This window comes from Sminthopsis crassicaudata, chromosome 2 (genome assembly GCF_048593235.1).
Source record: "Sminthopsis crassicaudata isolate SCR6 chromosome 2, ASM4859323v1, whole genome shotgun sequence".
In the NCBI taxonomy this organism is placed as follows: domain Eukaryota; kingdom Metazoa; phylum Chordata; class Mammalia; order Dasyuromorphia; family Dasyuridae; genus Sminthopsis; species Sminthopsis crassicaudata.
This window is the reverse complement of record NC_133618.1, coordinates 451,678,991-451,706,024: the sequence shown is the minus strand read 5'-3', so window position 1 is coordinate 451,706,024 and position 27,034 is coordinate 451,678,991. Positions and strand designations below refer to the sequence as shown.

Here is a 27,034-nt window from a genome sequence, read left to right as displayed (position 1 = left end):
ACTTACCATACATATCAAATTAGTTGTCTAATCTATTGTTTTTATTTCTACCACATCATTCAAATTATCTTTGTCTTCCCTTTCACACAGCTGCCACCCTATTTCAGACTGTCATCATCTTTCACCTGGACTACAGCAACAGCCTCTCATTGTTCTCCCTGCCTCTCTAAATCATACTTCACACAGCTGCCAAAATGATTTTTCTAAAGAATAAGTCTGATCATGTCATTCCTCTATTCAGCAAACTGCAATGGCTCTCTATTACATTCAGAATCAAATTTATAAACTCTTTTATTTGGCACTTAAAATCCTTCACAGCCTGACTCCCAGCTACCAAATTAGAACTACTTTCTAGATTATTCCCCTCTGTTCTTTCTACTATTCAAATGGGCTTTCTTATTATTCTTCATACATGACATTTCATCTCTCAATTCATATATTTGCATTGTCTATTCCCCGTGTATAACTTTTTCTATAGGTATAGATTATCCCTCCAGTTAGATTTTGAGTATAAAGAAAGGGATATACATAAGATGTAGCTGTAGAATTAACAGGATTTGGCCACTGATTAAATAAAGACAATATGAGCCGGGAAGAGGGAAGGATGATTCTGAGATTATGAAAGTATGTGTGACTGAAAGAATTTTAATGTCCTTATCAGAAATAACAAAAAGGGAGTTTAGGTGAAGGTCAGATATAAAGGAGAAATGATCAGGTAAACTGATACATATAGATTTTGATATACCAAAGAGATATCTGGGTGGAAATGTCCCACAAATATCTGGTGATGTGAGGTTAGAGCTCAAGAGAGAAATTAGAATTAGATATATAGAGATGAGACTCATCAGCAGAGGGGTGATCATTGAACTCTTGGGCATAGTAAGATCACCAAGAGAGACAATATAGAATCAGAAGAGTACCCAGGACAGAGCCTTATAAAAACAATCATATTTAGGGATTAAGAGAAGATTGCTAAAACAGTAAAGGAGAGGGAAAAGGAGCAATCAGACAGCTATGAGGAAACCAAGAAATTTCAAAAATCATGAAAACCATGGCTTGAGAGAATATCTGGGAGGAAAGAGTATTCAACAGTGCCAAAAAGCTTCAGAGTAGTCAAGGGGACCAAGGACTGAGAAAAGGCATTGGGATTTAGAAGGAAAGAAATCATTAGTAATCTAGGAGAGATTTGTTTCAGCAAAGAAGTAGGAACTGAAAACACTTTCTAAAAGAGGGAGGAGTGTGTAGGTGGCAAAGAAGTAAAGATAGCTATAGAGATGGCCAGAATTTTGGTAGTGAAACAGAGATCTTAAGGATATTAACTTAAGGGGTGACAGAGTCAAGGAAAGGAAAGACTTTCTAAGACTGCAGAATACAGGGAGCATCCATAGCAGCAGAAAATGAGCCAGGAGAAAGCGACAGACTAAAGCTAAGAGAGGAGAAGGGACTTAGCAATAGAGCATGTTTCAAGAAAAGATGGGAAGAGAGAAGAATTACTTTTTCCTCAAAGATTTTTTTGTTGAGTTGTAACTCCATTTGCTTCATTTTACAGATAAGAAAATAAAAGCAAATAGGGCTAAGTGACTTACCCAAGATCATGTAACTAGTAAGTGCCTGAGGTTAGATTTGAATTCAAGATGACTCCAGGCCTAGTGCTCTATGCAACGAGTCACCTAGCAGCTACTCAGAGATTATGAAGGAAAAGAGGGTAGGTAAAAGTGTAAAGCAGTTTGGAGGTGTGGACTAGAGATGGTGAGGGGGGCTTACATTTTATAGTCTTCATTTTCCTAGTAAAATTTTAAGAAAGATTCTCTGAAGTGAGAGAGGGGGATGAGGAGGAAATGTAAAAGGTATGGTTGAAAATAAAGACAGGCAGCAGCTGGATAGAGCAGTGGGTAGAGCACCTGCCCTGGAGTCAGGAGAAACTGAGTTCAGATATGACTTCAGACACTAAACACTTTCTAGCTGTTTGACCCTGGGCAAGAAACTTAACCCCCCCAAAAAAAGAGGAAGGAAGGAAGGAAGGGAAGGAGGGAAGGAGGGAAGGAAGGAAGGAAGGAAGGAAGGAAGGAAGGAAGGAAGGAAGGAAGGAAGGAAGGAAGGAAGGAAGGAAGGAAGGAAGGAAGGAAGGAAGGAAAGAAGGAAGGAAGGAGGGAGGGAGGGAGGGAAGGAAGGAAGGAAGGAGGGAGGGAAGGAGGGAGGGAAGGAGGGAGGGAGGGAGGGAGGGAAGGAAGGAAAGGAAGGAAGGAAGGAAGGAGGGAGGGAAGGAAGGAGGGAAAGAAGGAAGGAAGGAGGGAAAGAAGGAAGGAAGGAAGGAAGGAAGGAGGGAGGGAAGGAAGGAAAGGAAGGAAGGAAGGAAGGAAGGAGGGAGGGAGGGAAGGAAGGAAGGGAAGGAAGGAAGGAGGGAAGGAGGGAGGGAAGGAAGGAAGGAAGGAAGGAAGGAGGGAGGGAGGGAAGGAAGGAAGGGAAGGAAGGAAGGAGGGAAGGAAGGAAGGAAGGAAGGAAGGAAGGAGGGAAGGAAGGAAGGAAGGAAGGAGGGAGGGAAGGAGGGAGGGAGGGAAGGAAGGAGGGAGGGAAGGAGGGAGGGAAGGAAGGAAGGAAGGAAGGAAGGAAGGAAGGAAGGAAGGAGGGAAGGAAGGAAGGAAGGAAGGAAGGAGGGAAGGAAGGAAGGAAGGAAGGAAGGAGGGAGGGAGGGAGGGAGGGAAGGAAGGAAGGAGGGAGGGAGGGAGGGAAGGAAGGAAGGAAGGAAGGAAGGAAGGAAGGAAGGAAGGAAGGAAGGAAGGAAGGAGGGAGGGAGGGAGGGAGGGAAGGAAGGAAGGAAGGAAGGAAGGAGGGAGGGAAGGAAGGAAAGAAGGAAGGAAGGAAGGAGGGAAGGAAGGAGGGAGGGAAGGAAGGAAGGAGGGAGGGAGGGAAGGAAGGAAGGAAGGAAGGAAGGAAGGAAGGAAGGAAGGAAGGAAGGAAGGAAGGAAGGAAGGAAGGAAGGAGGGAGGGAGGGAGGGAGGGAAGGAAGGAAGGAAGGAAGGAGGGAGGGAGGGAAGGAAGGAAAGAAGGAAGGAAGGAAGGAGGGAAGGAAGGAGGGAGGGAAGGAAGGAAGGAGGGAGGGAGGGAAGGAAGGAAGGAAGGAAGGAAGGAAGGAAGGAAGGAAGGAAGGAGGGAAGGAAGGAGGGAGGGAAGGAAGGAAGGAGGGAGGGAGGGAAGGAAGGAAGGAAGGAAGGGAGGAGGGAAGGAAGGAGGGAAGGAGGGAAGGAGGGAAGGAAGGAGGGAGGGAAGGAAGGAGGGAAGGAAGGAGGGAGGGAAGGAAGGAGGGAAGGAAGGAGGGAGGGAAGGAAGGAAGGAAGGAGGGAAGGAAGGAAGGAAGGAAGGAGGGAAGGGAAGGGAAGGAAGGAGGGAAGGAAGGAGGGAAGGGAAGGGAAGGAAGGAAGGAAGGAAGGAAGGAAGGAAGGAAGGAAGGAAGGAAGGAAGGAAGGAAGGAAGGAAGGAGGGAGGGAGGGAAGGAAGGAAGGAAGGAAGGGAAGGAAGGAAGGAGGGAAGGAAGGAGGGAAGGGAAGGGAAGGAAGGAGGGAAGGAAGGAAGGAAGGAAGGAAGGAAGGAAGGAAGGAAGGAAGGAAGGAAGGAAGGAAGGAAGGAAGGAAGGAAGGAAGGAAGGAAGGAAGGATAGAAAAAAAAAAGGAAGGAGCCTTCTCTAAATAGTGATGAATTGAATCCATCTGTTAAGCAATATTGCGAGGTTTGAACTGAATGATAAAACAGAAAAAAACCCTGGATTAAAGTTAGGACTTGAGTTTCTAACTCTGCTGTTGGAATAGCTTTAAGCAAGCTATTATCCTACTCTGAGTCTCAGTTTCTTCATCTGTAAAACAAGGAGTTGGATTAATTGATCTCTATGTTTATGCCCCTATGAACCAATCAGGTTGTTATGACCCAGGATGCCCATTTTCCTCATTGTATTTGATCAGGTTAGAAGGGTGTTAACCATGGTAGAGATTAAAAAACAAAAAAAAAGAATAGGTGCATGAGTGAGCATATGAATGTGTCTGGAATATTCTGTGTATCTATGCTTCCGTATGCATGCATATATGTGTTTTGTTTATGTGTGCATACTGTATGGTGAAGTGAAAAGAATCTTGGTCTTGGACCCCCAAAAGTCAGGATTCAAATTTTAGATATCCCACTTAATCAACCATATGATCCTGGGAAAGTCTCATCTCTGGGACTAAGTTTTTTAATCTGCAAAATGAGAATAGTAATGTTTGTTTCCTACCTCACCAAACTGTTATGAGAAAAGTATTTCATGATCATGAAAGTGCTATAGAAATAAGAATGGCTTTATTTTTATAGATTTTATTTGTAGATATTTATTTATGTTTTATTTGTAGATATTATTTATTTATATAGAGATATGTGTGACTATAAGATTATGGCTGGACAAATGGCAGGTTGGAGATGATGCTAGAGTAGAGGGCAGGAGAGGAGCAGTCTTCACTTAGCAGGTTCATAGGCTGAATGTAAAAGATTTAAAAACAAGACTCAGCTTGACCACATGGTCTACACGCAACCCTTCTGTGTAACAAAACAGTGAATCAAAGCTCACTGAGGTTGTAACCTTGTCTGACACCATATATAACATTCCACAGTCAACATCCAATTTGTTTTTCATCTAGTTGACTGGTGTTAGGGTTAAGAAGGAAAGGGTTTCTGTTGTTGCCTGTTGCACCAAGATTACCTCCTGCCCCAAGATGAGAAGGGGAACAATTGGCTGCATTTTGATGGGGACTATCTAGATGAGATTCTAGAAGTTGCATAGCCAGGGATAAGGATGGGGATCAGAAGCCATCCAGAGAGCAGAATGAGAGAGCCCTGGGGGAGAGTCAGGGATCATGGTGTGTGTTTCAGATGAGAGCAGAAAATGATTATGGAAAAGTTAATAAAATGGGAGTCCACGATGCCATTGATTTAACTTGTCTTCCCCAGCGTGGCCATCATGATTTTCAGAGGTTATATGTTAATAGAGGGTTTGAAGGTTTATTGTTTCTAACCATCACATAATTTGTGAGCAAACAATGATTTGAGGTATAAGAATCTGTTCTTGTTCAACTTATTTGGATTGTACCAGGGTACTTCTAAGCCACTGTTCCTAAAGGAGCCTGCCTGGATGGCACAATTGTGGGGGAAAGGGACATTAACAATCTTATTTATGACGACTGGGAAATTATTAAATGGCATTATCAGTTCCTTCATTCAACTGTAACCCACTAGCTAGAGCAGTTCTCCAAGGATATGTGCCCTAGGGAAAATCTGAGGAAATGATGGGAGTGGTACTAGGAGCCCCTGCCCACAAAGAAGTTTAAAGAAGGAAGAAAGGGTTAAAGAAGGATGGTGGGCAGAACCAGCTACATCCAGAAAAGGAACACTGGGAAATGAATGTAAACTGTTATTTCTACCTTCTGAATCCAATTCTTCCTGTGCAACAAAAAATTCGGTTCTACACACATATATTGTATCTAAATTATACTGTAATATATTTAACATATATAAGACTGCTTGCCATCTGGGGGAGGGGGTTGGGGGAGGAAGGGAAAAAATCTGAATAGAAGTAAGTGCAAGGGATAATGTTGTAAAAAATTACCCATGCATATGTACTGTCAAAAAATGTTATAATTATAAAATAAAATAAAAAATTTAAAAAAAAAAATAAAAAATAAAGAAGGATGGTGGGGTTCTTAAATCCCATGACAAGAGATCTTTCCTCTCCTGCCCACTCAGGAAGCTATTCCTTATCGATACGGGATTATGATCCCCAGCATCAGGACGCAGTGAAACATTATAAGATCCGGACTTTGGACAATGGTGGTTTCTATATCTCCCCAAGGAACACTTTCAGCACTCTGCAGGATTTAGTGGCTCATTACAAGAGTGAGTATGCAGCCCACCCCAGCGCCAAGAGCAAGGTCCTCCTCAGGGAATCCCAGGTATCTGAAGGGGCTGAAGCTGTAGAGATAAAAGCACTGGACTTGGAGATGGAGATTTTGGTCCTACTTGGTTCTGAATTAACTGTGTAACTCTGAATTAGTCAGAAGAGGCCTCAGAAGGAAGTGGGGAAATGATCTCTCATATTCTTTCTAACGGTGAATGTCTATTATGTCTCTGGGGTGGGGTGGGTACAGCAGCAATAACTGGTTTAGAAGTCATTCCAGTTAAAATTTAAAATCAACTAATGGATTGGGCTTGCCTGGTTGGCACTCCCTGACCTAAAAAGAACTGGGTATCCTTAGTGATTGATATTCCCTCTCCAGTTGATGGTTGTCACCTAGAACTGATACCTGGGTTCTCTTGTAGAAGGAAGTGATGGCTTATGCCAGAAGCTAACAATGCCCTGTGTGGTCCCCAAGCCCCAAAAACCCTGGGAGAAGGATGCCTGGGAGATCCCCAGGGAATCTCTGAGGTTGGAGAAGAAACTGGGAGCCGGGCAATTTGGAGAAGTCTGGATGGGTAAGAGAACTGGGCTGGACTGGATGGGAGATTTAGGGAAGGACCCAGGAGTGGAAGAATGAAGAGCGGATTTGAATAATGACTTTTAAAAAGTAATTTCTCTGATAAAAAACCAAATTCTCTAGCTTGTCCAAATTTGTCCTTAAAGTTGTGCCCCTAACATTCTGAGTAATGAAGTCCAGAAATTGATGATTCTCTCCTTGGGTGTGATCAGTTGGGAAAGTTTCTTGGTGGGAGTCCCCATTAGAGTCCCCACTCTAGCACCCCTCTTACACCCTTTGCTGTCACCTTTCAGCTACTTACAACAAGCACACCAAGGTGGCTGTGAAGACCATGAAACCAGGGAGCATGTCCGTGGAAGCCTTCTTGGCTGAGGCCAATCTGATGAAGTCTCTGCAACATGACAAGCTGGTGAAACTGCATGCTGTGGTCACCAAGGAAGAGCCCATCTACATTATCACTGAGTTCATGGCAAAAGGTGGGTGTGGCCACCAGGACCCAGATCAACTGCCTTCTCCAGGAAGCTTTCATTATTTTTACCCCAGTCAGTTCCACTCCCTGATCCCTCCCTAGTCACAGAAAATAGAAATAGTCATTTCTTTCTTCTCTCTGACCTAGTACTGAGGTGCCTTTTTTATGAAACTCCTTAACTTGGAACAATATGTTAATGCCCTTCCAACTCTTGAGACTATGTTTCCATGATCAAACTACTTAGAGGAATAATAAAAATACCTTTGCTCCTCCTCCCCCCCCCCCCCCCACAAAATTACCTTTGCTCTTGGTGAGGAGAGGGCAAGTGTCTGGGATCATCACCCTAGGAAAGGCTTTATACTTTGCCCAGTGCTGGGAGCTTCAGAGACTCCCAACAAGAGAAGCTAATAGTCTAGTTAAAAAGAGATGAGTGAGGCATTTGAGGTATGATGAGCACTGCCTTGGATTCGGGAGACCTGGATGCAAAGTCCAGCTCTGATATAGCCTAGGAAGAGTAGGGCTGGGGAGCCAGGGTTGATTAGTGAGTCTGGCTGGCCCAGCTCAGCTTTTTCCCATCCCTTCCCCCCAATTAGGAAGCCTGCTGGACTTTCTGAAAACTGATGAAGGCCGAAAACAACCCCTGCCAAAACTCATTGATTTCTCAGCCCAGGTGAGAGGGTACTCTTCTTGGGAAATTCTTTAACCCCCTCCCTCTCATTATCAGTGCTGTCATGGGGAAGAGCCCACTATCCCAACTATCCTTTCCTATTTTCCTTTGGGGGTCTCCATATGATGGAAACTCAGTGGGAGAAGCACTTGGGATTGGGACCCTGTGTCTATTATAACTCCTGTTCTTTAGTAGCGTGCCCCTCCTACTACAGGGAGACAGTCTTGACTCTTAAGGCCAATTTTGGCCCTCGTGATACTAAGTATGACATGGAGTAAGACACTTCATGTGTCCGGGTTTCAGTATTCTCTCTGGAGATGAGATTGAGCTAGGTGATCTCTGAAGTTTCTTCCTCCTGTTTTCTGCTTTTCTGGATTCATTTAAACAAACTTAATAGTGCCTGCTATGTGCTGGACCATGGAGAATACATAAAGATAAATAAGACACAGTTCCTAGCCTCATCACCCTTACAAATGTAGGGGAGATGACATGAATGAATAAAAAAACATCCTCAGCAATTATTGTGTATCAAGAACTGTGCTAAGTACTGGGGATAACAAATAGTGAGACCTCTCAAGAAGGTTACACTGTAATTGGGAGAGATAATATAGCAAAGAAAGTTCAGCTGAAGAACTAAAGGTGCAATGATAAAATGGAGAGCAAGGCCCAGGGTCCATTAGTTTTATAAATAGGTCAGATAATAATGCCAGGGGAGTGTAGAGAATACAGACAAACTAGACAGTAAAGCAGAGTGGCCATGGGTTGGGATGCCAGGAAAGGATGCCAGAAGAGAGGACAATACAGGAGAAGGGTTCCCCTAGTGATGACAGATACTCAAATAACTAGGACCCAAGTACAGTAAGATCAATCAATCAATAACCAATTATTGATTAAGCACCCGGAATTTGCCATATACTATCCTCTATGTTCTAGGGGTATAAGTGATGTTGTTTAGTTGTTTCTTACTCTTCTTGACCCCATTTGAGGTTTTCTTGGCAAAAATACTGGAGTGGTTTGTCACATAGTGTGACTCTGAAGTGTCTGAAGCTAGATTTTTTTTTTTATTCATTTTTCCAAATTTATCCCCTCCCTCCCTCCACTCCCTCCCCCCGATAGCAGGTAATCCCATACATTTTACATGTGTTACACTATAACCTAGATACAATATATGTGTGTAAATACCATTTTCTTGTTGCACATTAATTATTAGCTTCCGAAGGTATAAGTAACCTGGGTAGATAGACAGTAGTGCTAACAATTTACATTCGTGAAGCTAGATTTTTAACTAAGATCTTCCTGATTCAAGGTCTAGCACTCTATTCACTGTACCATCCAGCTATCCCAGGGATATAAATACAAAGAATTAAACAATCCCTGTTTTCAGGGAGCTTACATTCTATGAGATGTAGTGGATTGCACTTGGACTCCAGAGCATCATTCATTCATGTACATTAATTAGGCAACTACTACTTACAAGGCTTTGTGAGAATATGAATGTGAATGTCCTTTTCAAGACTTACATTCTAGTAAGAAGTTGAAATAGGGATACAAATACAAGGTAGGATCCAATATGGACCCTGCATGAAGTCCAAAAAGAAAAAGCATGAGCATTTAAAGGAAAAAAAGGCACTTCTACTGAGGGGATTGAGGAAGGCCTTGAAAGGAGGAGGGGTATAAATGGAAGATTTTCTATCCTAGCGATTCCACAATGACTACAGGGAAGGGCTGGATCTCTGAGTACACCTAAGAACAATGAAGGGAGGAAAAAGCAGCTTTGACTATGCAAACTTAAGGTTGGTGAACTATGCACAATAAATGGACCTGCTTCCCAGGGGACTCTCAGGAGAGGAGTATGGAAATGAGGCTCTGAAATTTCCAGTCCTGCTCCAGGAAGACAATAAACTGCTTTGTTCCAACTTCAAAATAGAGAATGTCAGAGGAGGAAAGATCCTTATGATATAGAATGTTTGGAGAGGAAACCCAATAATAATAACCACTGGAATCACCTCCAGTCCAGTCCTGGCTCTATCACTAATTCACTCTATTAGGACAATGAAAGAATTGATAGGTGTACAGATCAACCACCTCAGTTGGCAGAGGAAGAAAATGAGTCTTTGAGAAATAAAGAGATGTTGTCTAACATCACACACCAAGTCTGAGGCAGGCCCAGAAATCAGGTCTCCTGCTTCTAAGCTGAGAGCCCTTCCTCCTACATGGATACCATCTGATTTAAAGTCAGTCTCAGCCGCTGGTGAATGAATGTTCCTCAGTGATGTTGATGATGGTAGCTTACCTCAGAACATACTGAGGATTCAGACTCTCCTGAGAATTCAGACCCTAATAACTGAGCCCTTAATCAATTAATACATCTTTATTAAATTGAATTGAGCCTCTAGAGGCCAACAGCAACCAGTAGCTTGTAAAAGATGGTATACAGAATCACAGATTTGAAGCAGGAAGGAACCATCAAAGTCATCTAGTTCAGGGCTTCTTAAATTCCTTTTTGCCAGAGAAGTTTTTACATGATCCTAGGTATATAGTTTTGTAAAAATAGGTATGCAAATCAAACATTTCCTGATAATAAATCACAATTTTATACCCCCACACTCCATAAGAAGTTGCAAAGCATGTTTTTTTTATTATAGTTTTTTATTTACAAGATATATGCATGGGTAATTTTTCAGCACTGACAATTGCAAAACCTTCTGTCCAATTTTTCCCCACCTTCCCCCTCCCCCAGATTGTAGGTTGACCAATACATGTTAAATATGTTAAAGTATAAATTAAATACAATATTGTATACATGTCCATACAGTTATTTTGCTGTACAAAAAGAATCAGACTTTGAAATAGTGTACCATTAGCCTTTGAAGGAAATAAAAAATGCAGGTGGACAAAAATAGAGGGGTTGGGAAGTCTATGTAGTGTTCATACTCACCTCCCAGAGTTCTTTCACTGGGCGTGGCTGGTTCAGTTCATTACTGCTCTATTGGAACTGATTTGGTTCATCTCATTGTTGGAGAGGGCCACGTCCATCAGAACTGATCATCATATGTATTATTGTTGAAGTATAATGATAAAGTATAATGATAATGATCTCCTGATTCTGCTCATTTCACTCAGCATCAGTTCATATGAGTTTCTCCAGGCCTTTCTGAAATCATACTGCTGGTCATTTCTTACAGAACAATAATATTCCATAATATTCATATACCACAATTTATTCAATTGAGGGACATCCACTCAGTTTCCAGTTTCTGGCCACTACAAAGAGGGCTGCCACTAACATTCATTGCAAAGCAGGTTTTAAGAAACTGGAATCTTCATTAACCTATTTTTTTATAGATGAAAAAACTGAATCCCAGATAGGTTAAATAACTTTCCCTAATCACATAGGTAGTAAGTGAAACAGCCAAAGCCCAATCTCAAATCTCTGAGTACAAAATCAGCATTCAGTGCAAAAATGACAATCTAGTAAAGCCTATGGACCCCCTTTCAGAATAATGATTTTAAATAATTAAAAGAAATATTAATTCCAATAGACAGGATAGATTTAGGACAGAAAGTGCCATCTGCTTCCAAAGAAAGAACTATAGAGACTGAATGTGAATCAAAGCATAACATTTTCATCTTTTGTTGTTGCTTGTTTGCTTTGCCTTTTTTTTCTTTCTTGTTTTTTTTTTCCCTTTTGATCTGATTTTTCTTGTGAAGTATGACAAATATGGAAATATTCAGCAAATGTCGAACCTATGTTGGATTACTTGCTGTCTTGAGGAGAAGAAAGGGAGAGGGAGAAAAATTTGGAACACAAGGTTTTGCAAAGGTGAATGTTGGATGTTATCTTTGCATATATTTGGAAAAATAAAATACTATAAAACTTTTTTAATTAAAAAAAAAGAAATGCTAAATTTCACCTGATAGTTGCTGAAAACAAAGATATAATTTTCCCCCATCCAAAAGGCCCCCTAAAATCTTTCCATATTCCTTTTAGGAGCTTAGTAAACCCCATCTTAAGATAAGAACACTAGTTTTTGGAGTTCCAAAATTTGGATTTAAAACCCGAATCTGCCATATACTAACTCTGTAATTTTAGCTCTTTGAATCTCAGTTTCCTCATACCTGAAACAGATGGGCTCTAAAGCTGCTTCCATTTCCGAGTCCTTTGGTCCTAAAAGATTCTCAGCAAATCCAAAGCCAGGAATCAGATCGATTGGCTTTGTGACAATAGTGTTCATTTGCTGCCATCTGCTGGTGTAACCTATCTAGGACACCACCATCTTGGTTGTAGGTTTTCAAGTTCCTGGACACCTAGCTAGAATGCTTTCTCTGCCCTCTCTACACTAAATAAATAGAGCAAAACTCAGGTTATAAAGATTTCTTGAGAGGGGTGTTCCAGTTAATTGAGTTCCTCGGTTAGATAAGGCCAGAAATCTTCATTCAATAATAATTGACCTAGTGAAAACCTTAGAATTGTTTCAGAGCCAGGAAGAGAGGTTCAAGTGTCACCTCTAATATATATTGGCTATGTAAGCCTAGGACAAATCATTTGACTCTCTAAAACTCAAGTTGCAATGATAGAGTTTTGGTAATTTTGTTCATTTTATTCTGCATAAATCCATACATGTCTCCCTGGGATTTTCTGAAAACATCCTGTATTAGTAAATGGAATTTTCTCACCCAAGAGTTTCTTATATTAATGAAATCACAGTCCCAATCCTAATAAGAATACTAGCTAATATTTATAGTATTTACAAAGTTTATTAAGGGCTTTACATGTATTATCTCCTTAGATCCACAATAACCCTGTGAGATAAGTATTATTATTTTAAAACTAAATTTTATTTTTATGAAGATCTACCTTCTTTCCCTCCTGTCCTTTTCAACTACCCCGTCTCAATCACAGTGAGAAATCAAGAAAAATAAAATCCCTGTGACAACACACAAAGTTAAGCAAAACAAATTCCTGTATTAGTTATTATTATTTTTTTAAAGTATCTCAATTATCACTCCTCTATCAGGAAGTAAATAGACTTTCACTTTAAGTCCTCTGAAATGATGGTTGGTCAGAATTATTAAGACTTTCAAAGTGGTCTGTTGTTATATTATTGTTTTTATTGTATAAACTGTTGTCCTGATTCTGATCACTTTACTCCATATGAATTCATACAAATCTCCCTGGAGTTGTCATAAATCATCACCTCGTTCATTTCTTTCAGTGCAATAGTACTCAATCACATTCATGTGGTATAACTTGTTCAACCATTCCCCCAGTTCTGGGGCACCTACTCAGATTACAACTATTTGCTACCATAGAATAATTACTATAAATATTTCTATATACATAGTTCCTTTTCCTCTTTCTTTGATCTCTTTGGGATATGGGCCAAATAGTGGTATTACTGGGTCAAAGGGTATATACAACTTAATAGCTTTTGGATATATTTCTAAAATTGTTTTGCAGGTTGACTGGAGCAGTTCACAGCTCCTTCAAAATATATTAATGTATTTGTTTTCATATAGCCCCTCTACAATGTGTCATTTTCTTTTTTTTGTCAACTTTACCACTCTGAAGAGTATAAGGGAGAATCTCACAATTGTATTAATTTGCACTTCTCAAAATAATAGTGATTTTCATATTGATAATTTGGATTTCTTCCTCTGAAAATGGCTGTTCATATCATTTGACCATTTATCAACGGGAATACAATTTGAATCAGTTTCCTATATATCTGATATGAGACTTTTATCAGAGAAACTTGTTGCAAAGATTTTTCCCCCATTTACCTGTTTCTTTTCTAATTTTAGCTGCATTGATTTTGTTTGTGCAAAAATTTAATTTTAAATAATCAAAATTTTCTACTTTATGTGACCCCTCTGTCTCTCGTTTGATCATGAACTCTTTCCTTATTCAAGATCTTACTATTAATTTCTTCCTTGCTCTTCTAATTTCATTATATCACTAGTATATATTATCTTCATTTCAAAGATGAAGAGACTTAAGTGAGAGAAATGGAGTGATTTTCCTAGGATCACACAGAAAAATGTCTGATTCAAGATTCAAACTCACATTTTTGTGACATGAGTCCAGTGCTGTAGCCATTGTGCCACATCTCTAGTCTACAGAGGTACCCAGCCTGTGGCCCAGAGATTGATTTTTATACTTAATCCCTGGTATGAGCTGATTTCCTTGACTTTTGCTTCCTTTCCCTCAGAGTGGACTAGGAAAGCATTCCCAGTTATCTGATGGTTACCTGGGTTCCTCCTGAATGAGACAGCATGAGATATTTGAAAGCTTATTGAATTTTAGGCTTAAAAGACTTGAGTTTGAAAGTCAAGTTCTGCTTCTTAGTGTCCAACCTCAGACACATCATGACCCTTCTCTAGACTTTTTTTTACTCCTCTGTGAAATGAATATTCTGGACTAGAAGAATTGTAAGTACTCTTCCAGCTCTAATGCTCTATGGTCCAAGTTCTCTATAAGTTCCATCTTTTTGTGTTTGCATCCCAAGGCAGTGTCACGCAATAGAAAGAATATTATATTTGGAGTCAAGGCTTGGATATGAATCCCCAGTTCCCTGAGGTTTAATACTTTCTGTTCTAAAGCCCAGCTCCTTAAAGTGTGGTTCACAACTCCATGTGGCGTTTCTTAAATTGTTGGAGTCACAAAATTATGATTATTTATCAGTAAATATTTCATTTGTATACCTATTTTATATACCTATATAACGGGTCACTAAAAATTTCTCAAGTGAAAAGGGATTGCAAATGGAAAAAATTTAAGAAGCCCTGTTCTAATTTACTCAATTATTTTTGAAGTTTCACCGTTACATTTGTCCCTAGGTTAAAAATTAACTGCTTGTCAGTATTAGTGTACCTGTCAAAAAAAGTGTTTAAAAAAATGTTAGATCATCACAAACTGGGGAGAAATCAACTTGCCTAAGTGAGTTGAGTTAATGCTGACTGTCAATTATCCTAAGGATGGTTAGCTTGAAAAAGAAAAGAAGAGGGCAGGGGAGGAATTAATAGGTAACTTTTTAAATATCTGAAGGGCTATTATAGAGAAGAGGGAATATGTTTATGTTACATGATCTCCAAAGGCCTTTCAATTCAATTCAGCAAGCATTTTAATGCTCTTCAATTCAGGCAGGCTTTAGGTTATGGGGATACGGGGGAAAAGCTATACCTTCACGGAGCTTACATTCAATTGAGAGAAACATGTATCCTGGTAAATATAAAATATGAACAACCAATATTGATTAATTTCAAGGATAGGGTGGGGTGAACACTCAAACCTGGAAAAGTTTGGGAGTGGGAGGAGGATATAGAGTCCCCCTTTATCAGAGCAAGGATCAAGCCTTTTACAACATTTCTGGAAAGTGCTCAACCAATCTCACTAGAAGACCTCCAGGGATGGGGAACCTACAACCCTTCAAGCAGCCTAATCTGCTATCAGCATCTCTAGGACAAATAGCTCAGAGTTATAAGGAGGCAAATTTCACTTCAGTGTAGGAAAGAAACTGAAGTTGTTCAGAAACTGACATGGTCACCTCATGGCTGAATGATTATTTGCTTAAGGTGTAAGAGAAGAAAAATTCCTTCTTAAAGTTGGGTTGAATTAGATGTGTTTTTGAGGCATCTCTCAAGATTAAGTCTAGAAGTTCAATAGGTGCTCCAAGCCCAAGGGATCTCCCTGGACTCTGCAGGCCCAGAAGGGTTCTGGGAAGAGAGGAAGATGATGGGTCAACTTATTTGGTTAACTCCTCTTCTGCTGGTTGGAATTTGGCTTAAGTTTGAGCATGATTGGCTGTTTGGGACATTTAGATTGCTGAAGGAATGGCCTTCATTGAGTTGAGGAACTACATCCACCGGGACCTCCGAGCAGCCAACATCCTTGTGTCCTCGGCTCTGGTGTGTAAGATTGCTGACTTCGGCTTAGCTCGGCTCATTGAGGACAACATGTACAATGCCCGAGAAGGTAGGCCCTGCCCGGCTTCTTCCCACTCCCTGACACCCTTAGTTCTCTTGCACAATCTTCTTCATGCCCAGTCCAACAGCTCCTTTTCCTCAGGCCTCAGTGTTGCAGATCAGCTAGGGACAGAGAAGTGAGTGAGCCTTAAGAGACCTCAGGCCTCACCTCATCGCAACACTAACTGGTTTGGGACTGAGTCATATGAAGAGGCTGGAGACTGTGGTGCACTTGAGAGTTTTGAATTTGGAGTCAGAGAGGGTCTGCACTTACCATCTGTGGGGCATTAGGCAGACATTCTCTCCCTTTGTAAAATGGACAGATGAACAGCTTAAAAAAATAAAAGATATATAAGATTATAACTCTCCTCTTCAAAAGTGACCTGTTTCCTCTGGGCCTAGGTTCAAAACTTTGATCATACTAATGGGAGTTTATATTTGGCTGTCTGAGCCATTTGGGACTAATGGGGGAAGATTTCAGGTCAAATCTTAAGTGGAGAAAGCAGGGAGATATTAAATAGAATGGATAGGGGCAGCTAGGTATGCAGTGGATAGAGCACCAGCCCTGAAGTCAGGAAGACCTGAGTTCAAATGTGATCTCAGACACTTAACACTTCCTGGCTGTGTGACTTAACCCCAGTTGCCTCAGCCAAAAAGAGAGAGACAGAGAAAGAGACAGAGACAGAGAGTGGAGATTCATCTGCTTTGAGTATAGAACTCTCAGCAGGCAGGGGACCTGGACCATCCAGTGATGAGCAGATAAGAGCATCCAGCCTTACCTTTTAAAATGGTAGGATTGGTTTTTATCTTAAACATGGACTGGTTTCACCGAATGTATACTTTGTGAAACGACAGAGAAAAAGACTGAAGTTCAGAGGCCAGAATAGGGAGGTTGCACAACAGTAAGTACCTGAGATTGGATTTGAATTCAGGTCTCCTATCTCCAGGGCCAGCACTCTATTCTCTGAATCACCTAATTGCCTCTTGCTTCTTCTAGCAGCTCTTTAAGACAGGGATTCTTAACCAGGGGTTTTTGAACTTGATTAAAAAAACATTTTGATAAATGTATTTTAATACAAATGGTTTATGTTGTAATACTATTATATTTTATACATTTAAAAACATTCTTCTGAGAAGAGGTCCACAGGTTTTATTAGATGCTAGAAGGGTCCATGATACTTAAAAAAAGGCTAAAAACTCCTGCGGGACAATAAATCACAAAGCAGACTCCAGTATTCATTGGCTGAAAGTCTCCTCACTGAGAATTCTCCAGAAATCACAAGTCTAGTGCAAAAATAATACTAATTCATATTTTTATAATGCTTTCAAATTTTCAAAATTCTTCCTCAGAACTTTGAAGTATTGATCTATGTAAATATATGCTTTTCTTTATACAAAGTACACATGTCTTACACAAAGTACAAATATGTGTATATGTATATATGTATACATATACATATATTTAACTACATTATTATTGATTCTGATAATATCTCCTAAAGCTAACTATTAATCCTAATGCTAACTATTACTAAGTAAAAGGATTGAAATCAGACTCAATGTAGGGAGCAACTATATCCAAAAAATCAGATTCTTGATGTGTTCAAGAAAAACAACAGTTGCAGTTAGATTTTGTTCCCTAATTGCTCTCCAAGACCTCCACCTGAAAGTACCTAAGGGTGTATGAGGGTAGGGTGGACTGGATCTTCAGGGTTATACCGTAACTGCTGGGCCAGGGAACCATTTGAGGATCCCATTCACACCATAACTCTCACCCTATCTCTGCATTTAACTCTTTTGATTGAATTCTATCTCTACCAGGAGCTAAGTTTCCCATCAAGTGGACAGCTCCAGAAGCCATAAACTTCGGCTCCTTTACCATCAAATCAGATGTGTGGTCCTTTGGCATCCTCCTGATGGAGATTGTCACTTATGGCCGGATTCCCTATCCAGGTAAGAAAGATGAAACCTTCAAAAACAAAGAAACTGTATTATGGAATGAGGAAAAAGTGAAGAGAAGGTAAATACTATGAAACCAGAATAAGGAGGACCTTAAAAGTATGTCATAGTGGGGAAGTCACTTAACCCCAATTGCCTCAGCATTTAAAAAAAAAAAAAAAAAAAAAAGCACGTTAGAGGATCTTCGACTCAATGTTATAAGACTAAATAACCATTAAAAATCGTTGAGCACAAAGTAATATGTGTATGTACTGATTTAAGAAAATCAGTTGCCAGAGGTCCAATAATATTGTGTTATCCCAAATATTAGGTTATCCCAAATATCCTTAACATAAAATCTCTTTGAAAACAATTCCTATTATAGCCTGCCCTCAGATTTTAGGTAAACTAAATATGGAGGAAAAAGGTCTAGTCTGTATGCAAAACTGATTAAAATTTTATAATGCTTTACAATTGTAAAGTGCCTTACATTTAAACTTTTTAATAATTTTTAATAGCCCTGTGAGGTTGATAATATAGAAGGCTGCTTTTGACGATAATAATGAAAAATTAAAGCTCTTAGTAAGAATTTGCTATTGTGTCCCTAACATTGACCAGAGAAGAGGGTAATGGTCATCATTAATTTCTGGTCAATTCAGTAAGATTTTTATAAAGAAAATGTTTTATATAACAAAGTTGTAAGTCATTATTACATTGAAACTAGAACTAAAAGGAACTTTAGAAATTATTCTCATTTTATTTATCTTAATTTTGAGAATTTCCTTATATGTTGTAGAACAGAAACCTCTAATACACAGAACTTGCTTTTCTTTTCAATAATATAATAAACTGGGGGCAGCTAGGTGGCACAATGGATAGAGGACCTGAATTCAAATGTGGCCTCAGACACTTAACACTTCCTAGCTGTGTGACCCTGGGCAAGTCCCTTAACCCCAATTGCCTCAGGAAAAAAAAAAAAGAATTATAATAAACTTAACATGTAACTTTCAAAGCTGTTCTATTTGTAAAATCTATTATTCTTCTGATCTCTTTTTGTTTGTGGACAAAAAACTGTTCCTATTCATTCTCCCTCCAAACTGGAAAAAAAAAGAAAAAAAAGAAAAAGGAAAAAAAATACCCTTGTAACTGCTTCCCTTCTAATTTTATTGATAAACCTATATTTGTTTATATAAAAGCCTTCAATTATATGTAATTAAAATGGTCTATTTAATCTCTGTGACCCTCTTTATATCTTCTTTGGTCACAAATTTCCCCTATCAATAGTTATAAAAGATAATTTCTTTTTTTGCTTCTTGAATATGTTTATGATGTGACTTTTTAAGTCACATATCCAGTTGAAACTTCGCTTGACATATGGTGTGAAGATTGACTATATCAAATTTCTGCCAGACTGTTTTACAGTTTTCCAAGAGGTTTTAAAAAATTATTTCCCTTGAAATTCTTGATTTTTTTTGTTTCTCTAAATGATTTTCCCCCTAGTTCTACAAAGAAATCATTTGGTAATTATTGATCCTTAAATAAGTGAACTAATTCAGATACTGTTGTCTTTTTAAAAATATTAGTTTAGTCTATCCATGAGCAATTATTATTTCTCCAGTTGTTTGGGTCCAGTACTCCTAAAAAGGAAGAAAATGAGACCAGGTCACAATGGAAAAAAAAGCAAGTGTCACGGTTAATTTTTCAAACATAGCAATTTACTAATGATACTCTATGATAATAGATGATTTTTACAGAACATTCTATAATTACCAAACATTTTACATATGTTATCTCATTTGAGCTTTATAGCAGCCCTCTCAGATGGGGACTTGAAACTCAGAAAAAGAAAATAACAATCAGAATGAACAAACTGGTATTGAAGGAACCAGAACCAGAATCCAAGCCTTCTGGATCCAAAACCATGATACTTTTCCCTCTGTGTGACCTTATTCTTCTGCTGGAAGAATGCATCTGGATAACAAGAACTCCAGACCTTTCAATTTTCTTTGTTTCGACCTGCTGTTGCCAAGCAACCTTCTATTATTGATTAGTTTTTCCAAGTAGATTTTCCTTCTGGGAAAGATAAGCTCTCTAGCAAACAGGAGTGTCTTGGTCATCTTTCTTGTAGAAAGAAAAAACATTGTATTATAGTAGAAAGAACTCCAGAGTTAAAGTCAGAAGACCTGTTTTCCTGTCCTGATTCTATTACATCAGAAACAGACATAGTAGAGAGAGAACTGGGTCTGAAGTATAGAAGATCTGTATTCAAATTTAGACTCAGACATATACTAGCTTTGTGATTCTGGGCAATTCATTTAACCAGTATTTGCCTCCATTTCCTCAACTGTAAAATAAGTTGTAGCTGCTTCCTAGGGTTGTTGTGAGGATCAAATGATATATTTGTAAAGTGCTTAATACAGCACCTAGAAGATAATAAATGCTATTTTTGTCCTTTCTTTCACATTCTAATTGGTTGGGCTTCATTGCCATTTTTACATTTTCCCCTAATAGGGATGATGAATTTCACAGAGGTACTATGAAGATCAAATGAGATAATATATATATATGTAAAGTGTTTGTTTACAATAGAAGGCTATATTAAAACTATATATTATTATAACTAACTTTTTTTTTTTCTAAACTGTTCTTTTGGCTTAACAGTTAAACTCTTGTTGAGGTAGCTAGTGCAATGAATAGAGCACTGGCCCTGGAGTCAAGAGGACCTGAATTCAAATGTGACCTCAGGACTATGTGACATGAAGTCACTTAACCCTGATTGCCTCCAAAAATTCTTATTAATAACTATAAATCAGTTTCCAGAACCTACTGTCAAAAAAATTCAATTCAGCTGAAAAGGAGAGAGCTAAAAGTATAGATGACCCTATGAAGACCAGGTAGAGTTAGACTGCCACTCTCTCAAATAGTAAGTGACCATGAAAAGGATAAAGTTTATATGCATATGTATATATACATATATACATGTGTGTGTGCTATCATAAATACTATAGACAGATCACTAGAATAGTTGAACCCCAGATTTGAAAGAGAGATTATTTTGCCCAAGTGCAATGAATATGAATCCTTTCTATACTAGCTCAGATAAGTGGTTTTCCAGCCTCTGCTTAAACATCATTGGTGGCAAGCAGCTCAACAGCTACCAAAGCAGACTATTATATTTTTAAACCACCTTAATTTTTAGGATGTTTTTTTCCTATATTGAGGTGAAATTTGCCTCTTTAAAGCCTCTATACTGGAGTTCCAATTCTGTTTTGTAGGATTATGTAGTTCAAATTGAATCCTTCTTTTACATAACAGATGTTTAAGAACAGTGAGGAAATATTCCCTGAAACCTTTTCTTCTTCAGGGTAAACATCTTTAGGTTAAATAGATGAGACCATATCTCTTGAAGGTCCTTTTAAGTTTGCAGGTAAATCATATGTTGAAAAAAGTTGAGGGTAAACATTGGGTTACTTCTGGGCCATGAATAACCCCTCTAAACTCCAGTTTTGTGTCCCTCAAATTCACTCATGGTGAGAATATATGGTTGGCTCCCATTTTCCCTGCTTCTATTTGATTCTTTCCCTGTTTTTCAGGAATGTCTAACCCTGAAGTGATCCGTTCCCTGGAACGTGGATATCGGATGCCTCGTACAGAAAACTGCCCAGAAGAATTATACAGCATCATGACTCGCTGCTGGATGAATAAACCTGAGGATCGGCCTACATTTGAGTATCTCCAGAGTGTGCTGGAGGACTTCTACACTGCCACTGAGAGCCAGTACCAAAAGCAGCCATGAGGAATAGCATCCCAAGCATTGTGACCAATTCTTGGGTCATATCAGAATTCCATTATGTTGCTTTCATGCGCATTCCCTAAGGGCCGTATTTATCTTCCTAATTCCCACTTCCATTCCAAGTTCCATCTCTAGGCCTGGGAGTGAGGAGACCCATGTTGTAGTTCTAGTTTTGTCACTAACTCAGTGGATTATTGGACAAATCACTTGTCTTTTCTGGGTCTTCCTCTTTAAAATGAAGGGTTGCATTAGGTAATTTCTGAGTTCCCTTCTAGCTCTAACATTCAATATTATGTTCTAAGGTTATAACATTTGACATAACATTGGGTTCTGACATTATTTGACTCTCTGATTCTTAGGGAAACAATTGGTCATTATTGCTATTGGCAATTGATTGATACAGTTGTTCTAGTCCAGTTTTAGCCATAGCTTTGAGAGATCTGGGTCAAATGGACATATACAAGCACTATAAATGTCACAGAATTTCTAGATAAACAAACATACATTCCTCTTCTTCCAATCTTTTTAGTTACTAGCAGAACTAAGCAAAAAATTGGGATGGACCTCCCAGAAACCAGACCTGAGAGAAAGGGGACTTTTTTTTTTCCCTTTAATCTGCTAGAAATTGGACCAGTGTTAGGAACAAAGTCTGAGAGTGTCCATGCTATTGTCTCAGGAGAGCTGGGAACTTAGCCTCTCATTAAAAATTTCTCAAGAAATGAGGCACTGGCTTCCTGCCACACCAAATTAAGGTTTTGGCTTTCTCATCAGGACTGGTGAGAGTGGCTGTATCCTCCTTGCTTCCTATCCCAAATTGGCCAGTGTGGTTGTCAGAAATCTGTCTGTGGGGAAGAGGATGTTAGGATTGGTAGGAAGTGATTTTGGAGGAGCCTGGCCCTATTGAAGGAGAAGGGGAACTTAAGAAAGTAGAAGATGAGAACTATGTGAGTTGACCTTTCCTAGATTGTTTCTCCAGGCTCTTTGGGAGCTGCTATCTCCAAAGGCAAAGAGACTATCCTGCTCCTGAGAAGAATGAGGAGACAAGAAAATAACAGAGGAAAATATAGTTAGCTTGAACCTTTCCTTCTTGTTTTTTCCTCCCAGGAAGAAAGAATACAAAGACAAGCTCCAGGGGGTCCCAGACCAATCAGACCACTCAGACTGTACTTGAATTTGTGGCCACATTTTCAGCCACATCTTTCTCCAAGAACTCACTGAAGTCCTGCTTGGCTTAATTAATTCTGTACTTCAAAGTTGGATCTGTAGATGTTAACAATATGCGATTTAAAATTAACTGCATGCACTTCACCCCATTCACTTGTATTTGAGATGGGCTTCTTTTCCCTTTCTTCGTTGAGATGGCCACTGGGACATTTAAGGCCAGAGAACTGGTAGGTGGGTCACTGAATAGGACAAGAACGGGATCTAGTCTCACAGATGTAGCTATATCCCCAACATTCTGAACTCTGGTTATCCATCAAACATATTACTGTCCTAATTGTGAGAGATACATGATAAAAGAAAGCAGATAGCCCAGTACAGCCAATACCTGCCATGGAAAAAACACACTCATAAGACACTTCTTGTTGGTGGTGGGTCAGAGACATGATTACTGTGCACAAAGAAGCATGGCACTTTATCTGAATGTCTCACTACAAAGTCTTAGTCTTTTTAAATCCTCTGATTCATTGATTATTCAATAAACAATGACAGTGAAAGGCATTCTGCTTTTGGGGATTGATTCATTTAACCTATAGTTACTAATAGTACAGAGCACCACGCCACACATTTGTGTGCAAAACACAGTGCCAGAAAGTGGAAGAAGTATGAAAGTTTGCCAAGACATGTTCCCAGTTCTCAAAGAATGCACAATGTAAGAGATGTACAAGACACAAATCCAGATACTTTTAATATGATGGAGAGGTTTAAAATAAGTGGTATTGACTAAGGAGACAAGGAAAGTTTCTAGAGATGGTATTACTTGAACTAGGTTTTAAAGGATAAGTAAGAGTTCAAAAGGCCAAAAACATTATTCTGTGTACTCAGAAGAGCCCAGGCATGGAAATGGTGAAGACCTGCCCTCAATGAATCTGCAATCTAATTGATAGAAAATAAATGATGAGTATTAAATGATGAGTAGTAAATGATGGGTAGTAAATTGAGGAGTAAACTGTGGTCTAAACAGAGATGGTTCAGTTCCTTTTCTCTCTCTCCTTCCTTCCCCAAAGTAACCAATGGCGGGTTCGGCAGCAAAGGAATTTGCTACTTAATGCTGTATGGAAACATAGTCTTTATTGATTAAAATGGAAACACCGGAGAGCCGGTGGGCAGAATGGCTGCATGGTACAAGGCCATTTGCAAAGAGAAGATTCCCGTTCTCTCTTTTATGCAGTGATGTAGGGAGGTTCCTGAGAGTGATGTAAATTAAGATAAGGACTCTCTTGTTATCTTTTGAGTAGAGACAGAAGTCTCTTCCCAAAAAGGAATTTCCTGATGCCATTTGGTCTATCTGAGCAGATTAGAATGGGGGGCTGTAAAACCCTGGCCATCTCAGATAGCCCAAACTAGTTTGACCAGATCTTGTATCAAAGATCCAAGTCCCAAAGGAAGTTGGAGATCAAAGAATAACAAAGGGGCTACCACCCTCAACATAAGGATATGAATAGCTATGGTATCAGGGAGAATAAGACTATTGTAATGGAGAGATACAAGCAAAGTTGTCACGAGGTTATGAATTTGTGACTTCTTTTAAAATGAAAAGTTTTTATTTACCTTTGATTCCAATTATATTTTTAAAAATATCCCCTTCTCTAGCAAATCTCTTCTTCCTGTCATGTGACCTCTAAGGCACGGATACTACAATAGGTCCTGTTCCTTGTCATCTGTTTTAACTATCAATAAAGAGGTATAAGATTTGCTTTGGTAATCTGCTCTTGCCTTTTGTGAAAAAGTAGTAGGCTCCTTTTCCCCCATTAGCATTCTATGGTCAGTTAGTTCTTCCCTCTTTCTCTTCTCCAAAATCACTGTAGGATCAATGGTTATATGGGACTGGAAATGCCTCAGTAGAGCTGATCCTCTGTAGCAGTTGTATTTTATTTTTCCGGGCTGAGAACCTTGAGGTCCTTAAGCCTTGGATGAATCAGGAGATTCAAAGTTCTAGGACTAGAAAGAGAAGGAACTATCTTGGACTCTGGCTTCACTTTCAACATCTATTAAAAGGAAATGAAAGTATTGGCCCTGCCTCTCTCCTGGCATCAAAGAAGAACATGGATGTGAAAGTGACTTTAAAACAAGAACAACCACCACAAGGGTAGAAACACTGAGAAGCATCCATGGAATAAGACACAATTAATGGACCAGTTTGTTTTGCCTAATTGCACTTCTGCATTTCAAGAAGGGGAGTTTTATTTATTTTCTTTCAGGAGGTGGTCATTAGGAGGGTAAAAGCATAAATAAAAACTTCTTTAAAGCAACAGCAGCAGCAACCTAGATACAACACTGATTAGAATTCAAGCTCTGGATACTTGCTCTCCCTCTGAATACTTTCTTTTCTCTCTGGTTTTCAAGATCTGCTCTTTCTTAGTTCATGTCCTATTTTTTTGACTGATGCTTCTCAGTCTTCTTTGTTTTTTAGATACAGCCCAAGACTCTGTCCTGGGCCATTTTCCCTTTCTTCTCTATACTTTTTTACTTGGGGATCATTTCCCATGGGTTCAATGACTACCTCTAAGCCAATGATTCCCTCCTCTTATCTTAGTTTTTCTCTTGACCTCCAGCCCTGCATTGTCACTCTTTACTGAACACTTCAAAGTGGATGTACTGTACATATCTCACACTTGTTCAAAGTAGAATTCATTATCTTTCTTCCCAGACCCACTGGTCTTTGAAATTTCCCTGTCACTACTGCAAGTGATTTCTCTTCAACCTGGGAACTTTGTGTCATTCTGGATACCTTACACTCACTCATACCATATAGCCGATCAGATTTATTTTCCCCATACATTCCCTCCTAATCATTCACATAGTCATCACCTATGAGTGGTGGTGAGCATCTACGTGGTGCGATGCATAACAGCTGTGAGCCTGAAAGTTAAGAAGTCCTGGCTTCAAATCTGCCCTCAGAACTTACAATCAAGTCATTTTAAACTGCTTGCTTTATTTTCCTCATCTGTAAAATGGGAATAAAACCTGTCTCAGAACTGTCATGAGGATCAAATGAGATAATATTTGTAAAATACTTAGCACAGTGCCTAGTACATAGTAGCTCTGTATGCCTTTTTTCCCTCCCTTCCTTTCTTAGAGTAAATCTTTTGCAGTCTCTCACCTGGATTATTTCAATAGCTTCCTATTTGGCCTATCTGTATCAACCTCTCCCACATATTCCAAATTGATTTCCCTAAAGATCAAGTCTGATCTTGTTATTCTCAGTTGTCTTGTGGTTCTCTATTACCTGTACAATCAAAAGCCTATGTTGGATATTTAAAGATATGCAAAACCTAGGCTCATCTTAGGCCTAATGCATACCTGGCCCCAAAAGCAGGTTCAGGATTTACAGAGATTGAATCAATGAGGCAGATAATGTGGATTTTAAAAATCCATTATTAAAAACAGACAAACATTCAAGAAAACTACATGCTAATGTGTTCCGCTACATTTCGTATCTAGTAGGACACATCCAGGTGAATAATATTCCTGCAGAGGAATAAATAGCCTGTCAAGACCAAGATCTATAATTTCTTATTGATACATGATTTATCAAAAAGTAGACTTTAATGAATTTAGCCTATTCTTGTTCCAGATGTTCAGGACTAAAGATTATGTATATTGTTTCAGTTATTAATGTTATGCAGCCTAGTTAACTTCTTAAGGCCTAAGGCTAGACAGAATGAGAAATACCTAAAACATTCTATCCTTTGACAATGGGGAAGAAATATGACCATACTGATGTGGGTTAAGATTCCTTTCTGATTCCCAACCCCCATGGCTGACCTTTGATTCATAAATCCTGGTCAAAAGCACCCTTTTGAATTCCAATGGGAGATATCCGGGGCTCTCCCAACCCCCATCGAATCTGAGCCAACTTGGGCTGTCCCAGCCCCCATTCTAATGATCTGCTCAGGTTTCCCAATCCCCACCTAGCACAAACAAGTTTCCTCCTTATCTAAAAACCCATTGAATTCTATTCAAATTCTAACCCTGGCTGAAGCTCAACCCAACCTGGGACTCCACCCACGAGCCCCTTCAGATTATCAAAAGCCCCTCTATTATAAAAGGGGTAACACTGGAGTCCATTCTTTGCAGAGATCCCAAACATGGCATCCTTACACAGGCCATGTCAAAGGTTTCTGTCCACCGGACCTATAGATCCAGTGCCCTTTTATCTCTACCCTCAACTTTACTAACTAAACTTTACTTCCAAACCCCACAAAAAACCTCTTTTATCAATCCAGGTTTTCGAGTCTGTAAATTCCTTTACAAGGACTCTTGAGCCGTTACTAGACCTCATTTAACTCTGTATCCTTGCGCCGAATCCAAAGGGGTTGCAGGGGAGCTCTATTTGACTCCTTGTACCCCCAACCTGCCATTAGACCTCAATTAAACCTAATTTCATTTAGATAGTCCTTATCTAGTTCTCATCAATACTTTACGGCTAATAGTAAATGACTAGGACCTCAGTTCTAGATCGGAACAGATAACAAACCCAAGTTTAATTC

The 27,034-nt window shown here is 39.3% G+C and overlaps 1 protein-coding gene across 5 annotated transcripts in view; it reads left to right on the top strand.

Moving 5' to 3' along the window:
- The window catches only part of HCK (HCK proto-oncogene, Src family tyrosine kinase), a 41,350-nt gene extending 18,308 nt beyond the window's left edge, over positions 1–23,042 (top strand). For all 5 annotated transcript variants that reach the window (XM_074292770.1, XM_074292769.1, XM_074292767.1 and 2 more), the window contains exons 7-13: positions 5,761–5,910; positions 6,334–6,486; positions 6,782–6,964; positions 7,551–7,627; positions 15,446–15,599; positions 17,411–17,542; positions 21,121–23,042. In XM_074292770.1, the coding sequence (XP_074148871.1) occupies positions 5,761–5,910; positions 6,334–6,486; positions 6,782–6,964; positions 7,551–7,627; positions 15,446–15,599; positions 17,411–17,542; positions 21,121–21,323 (1,052 nt within the window). In that variant the 3' untranslated portion in view covers positions 21,324–23,042. The remainder of the gene's footprint in view (positions 1–5,760; positions 5,911–6,333; positions 6,487–6,781; positions 6,965–7,550; positions 7,628–15,445; positions 15,600–17,410; positions 17,543–21,120) is intronic.
- Positions 23,043–27,034: the final 3,992 nt, after the last annotated feature.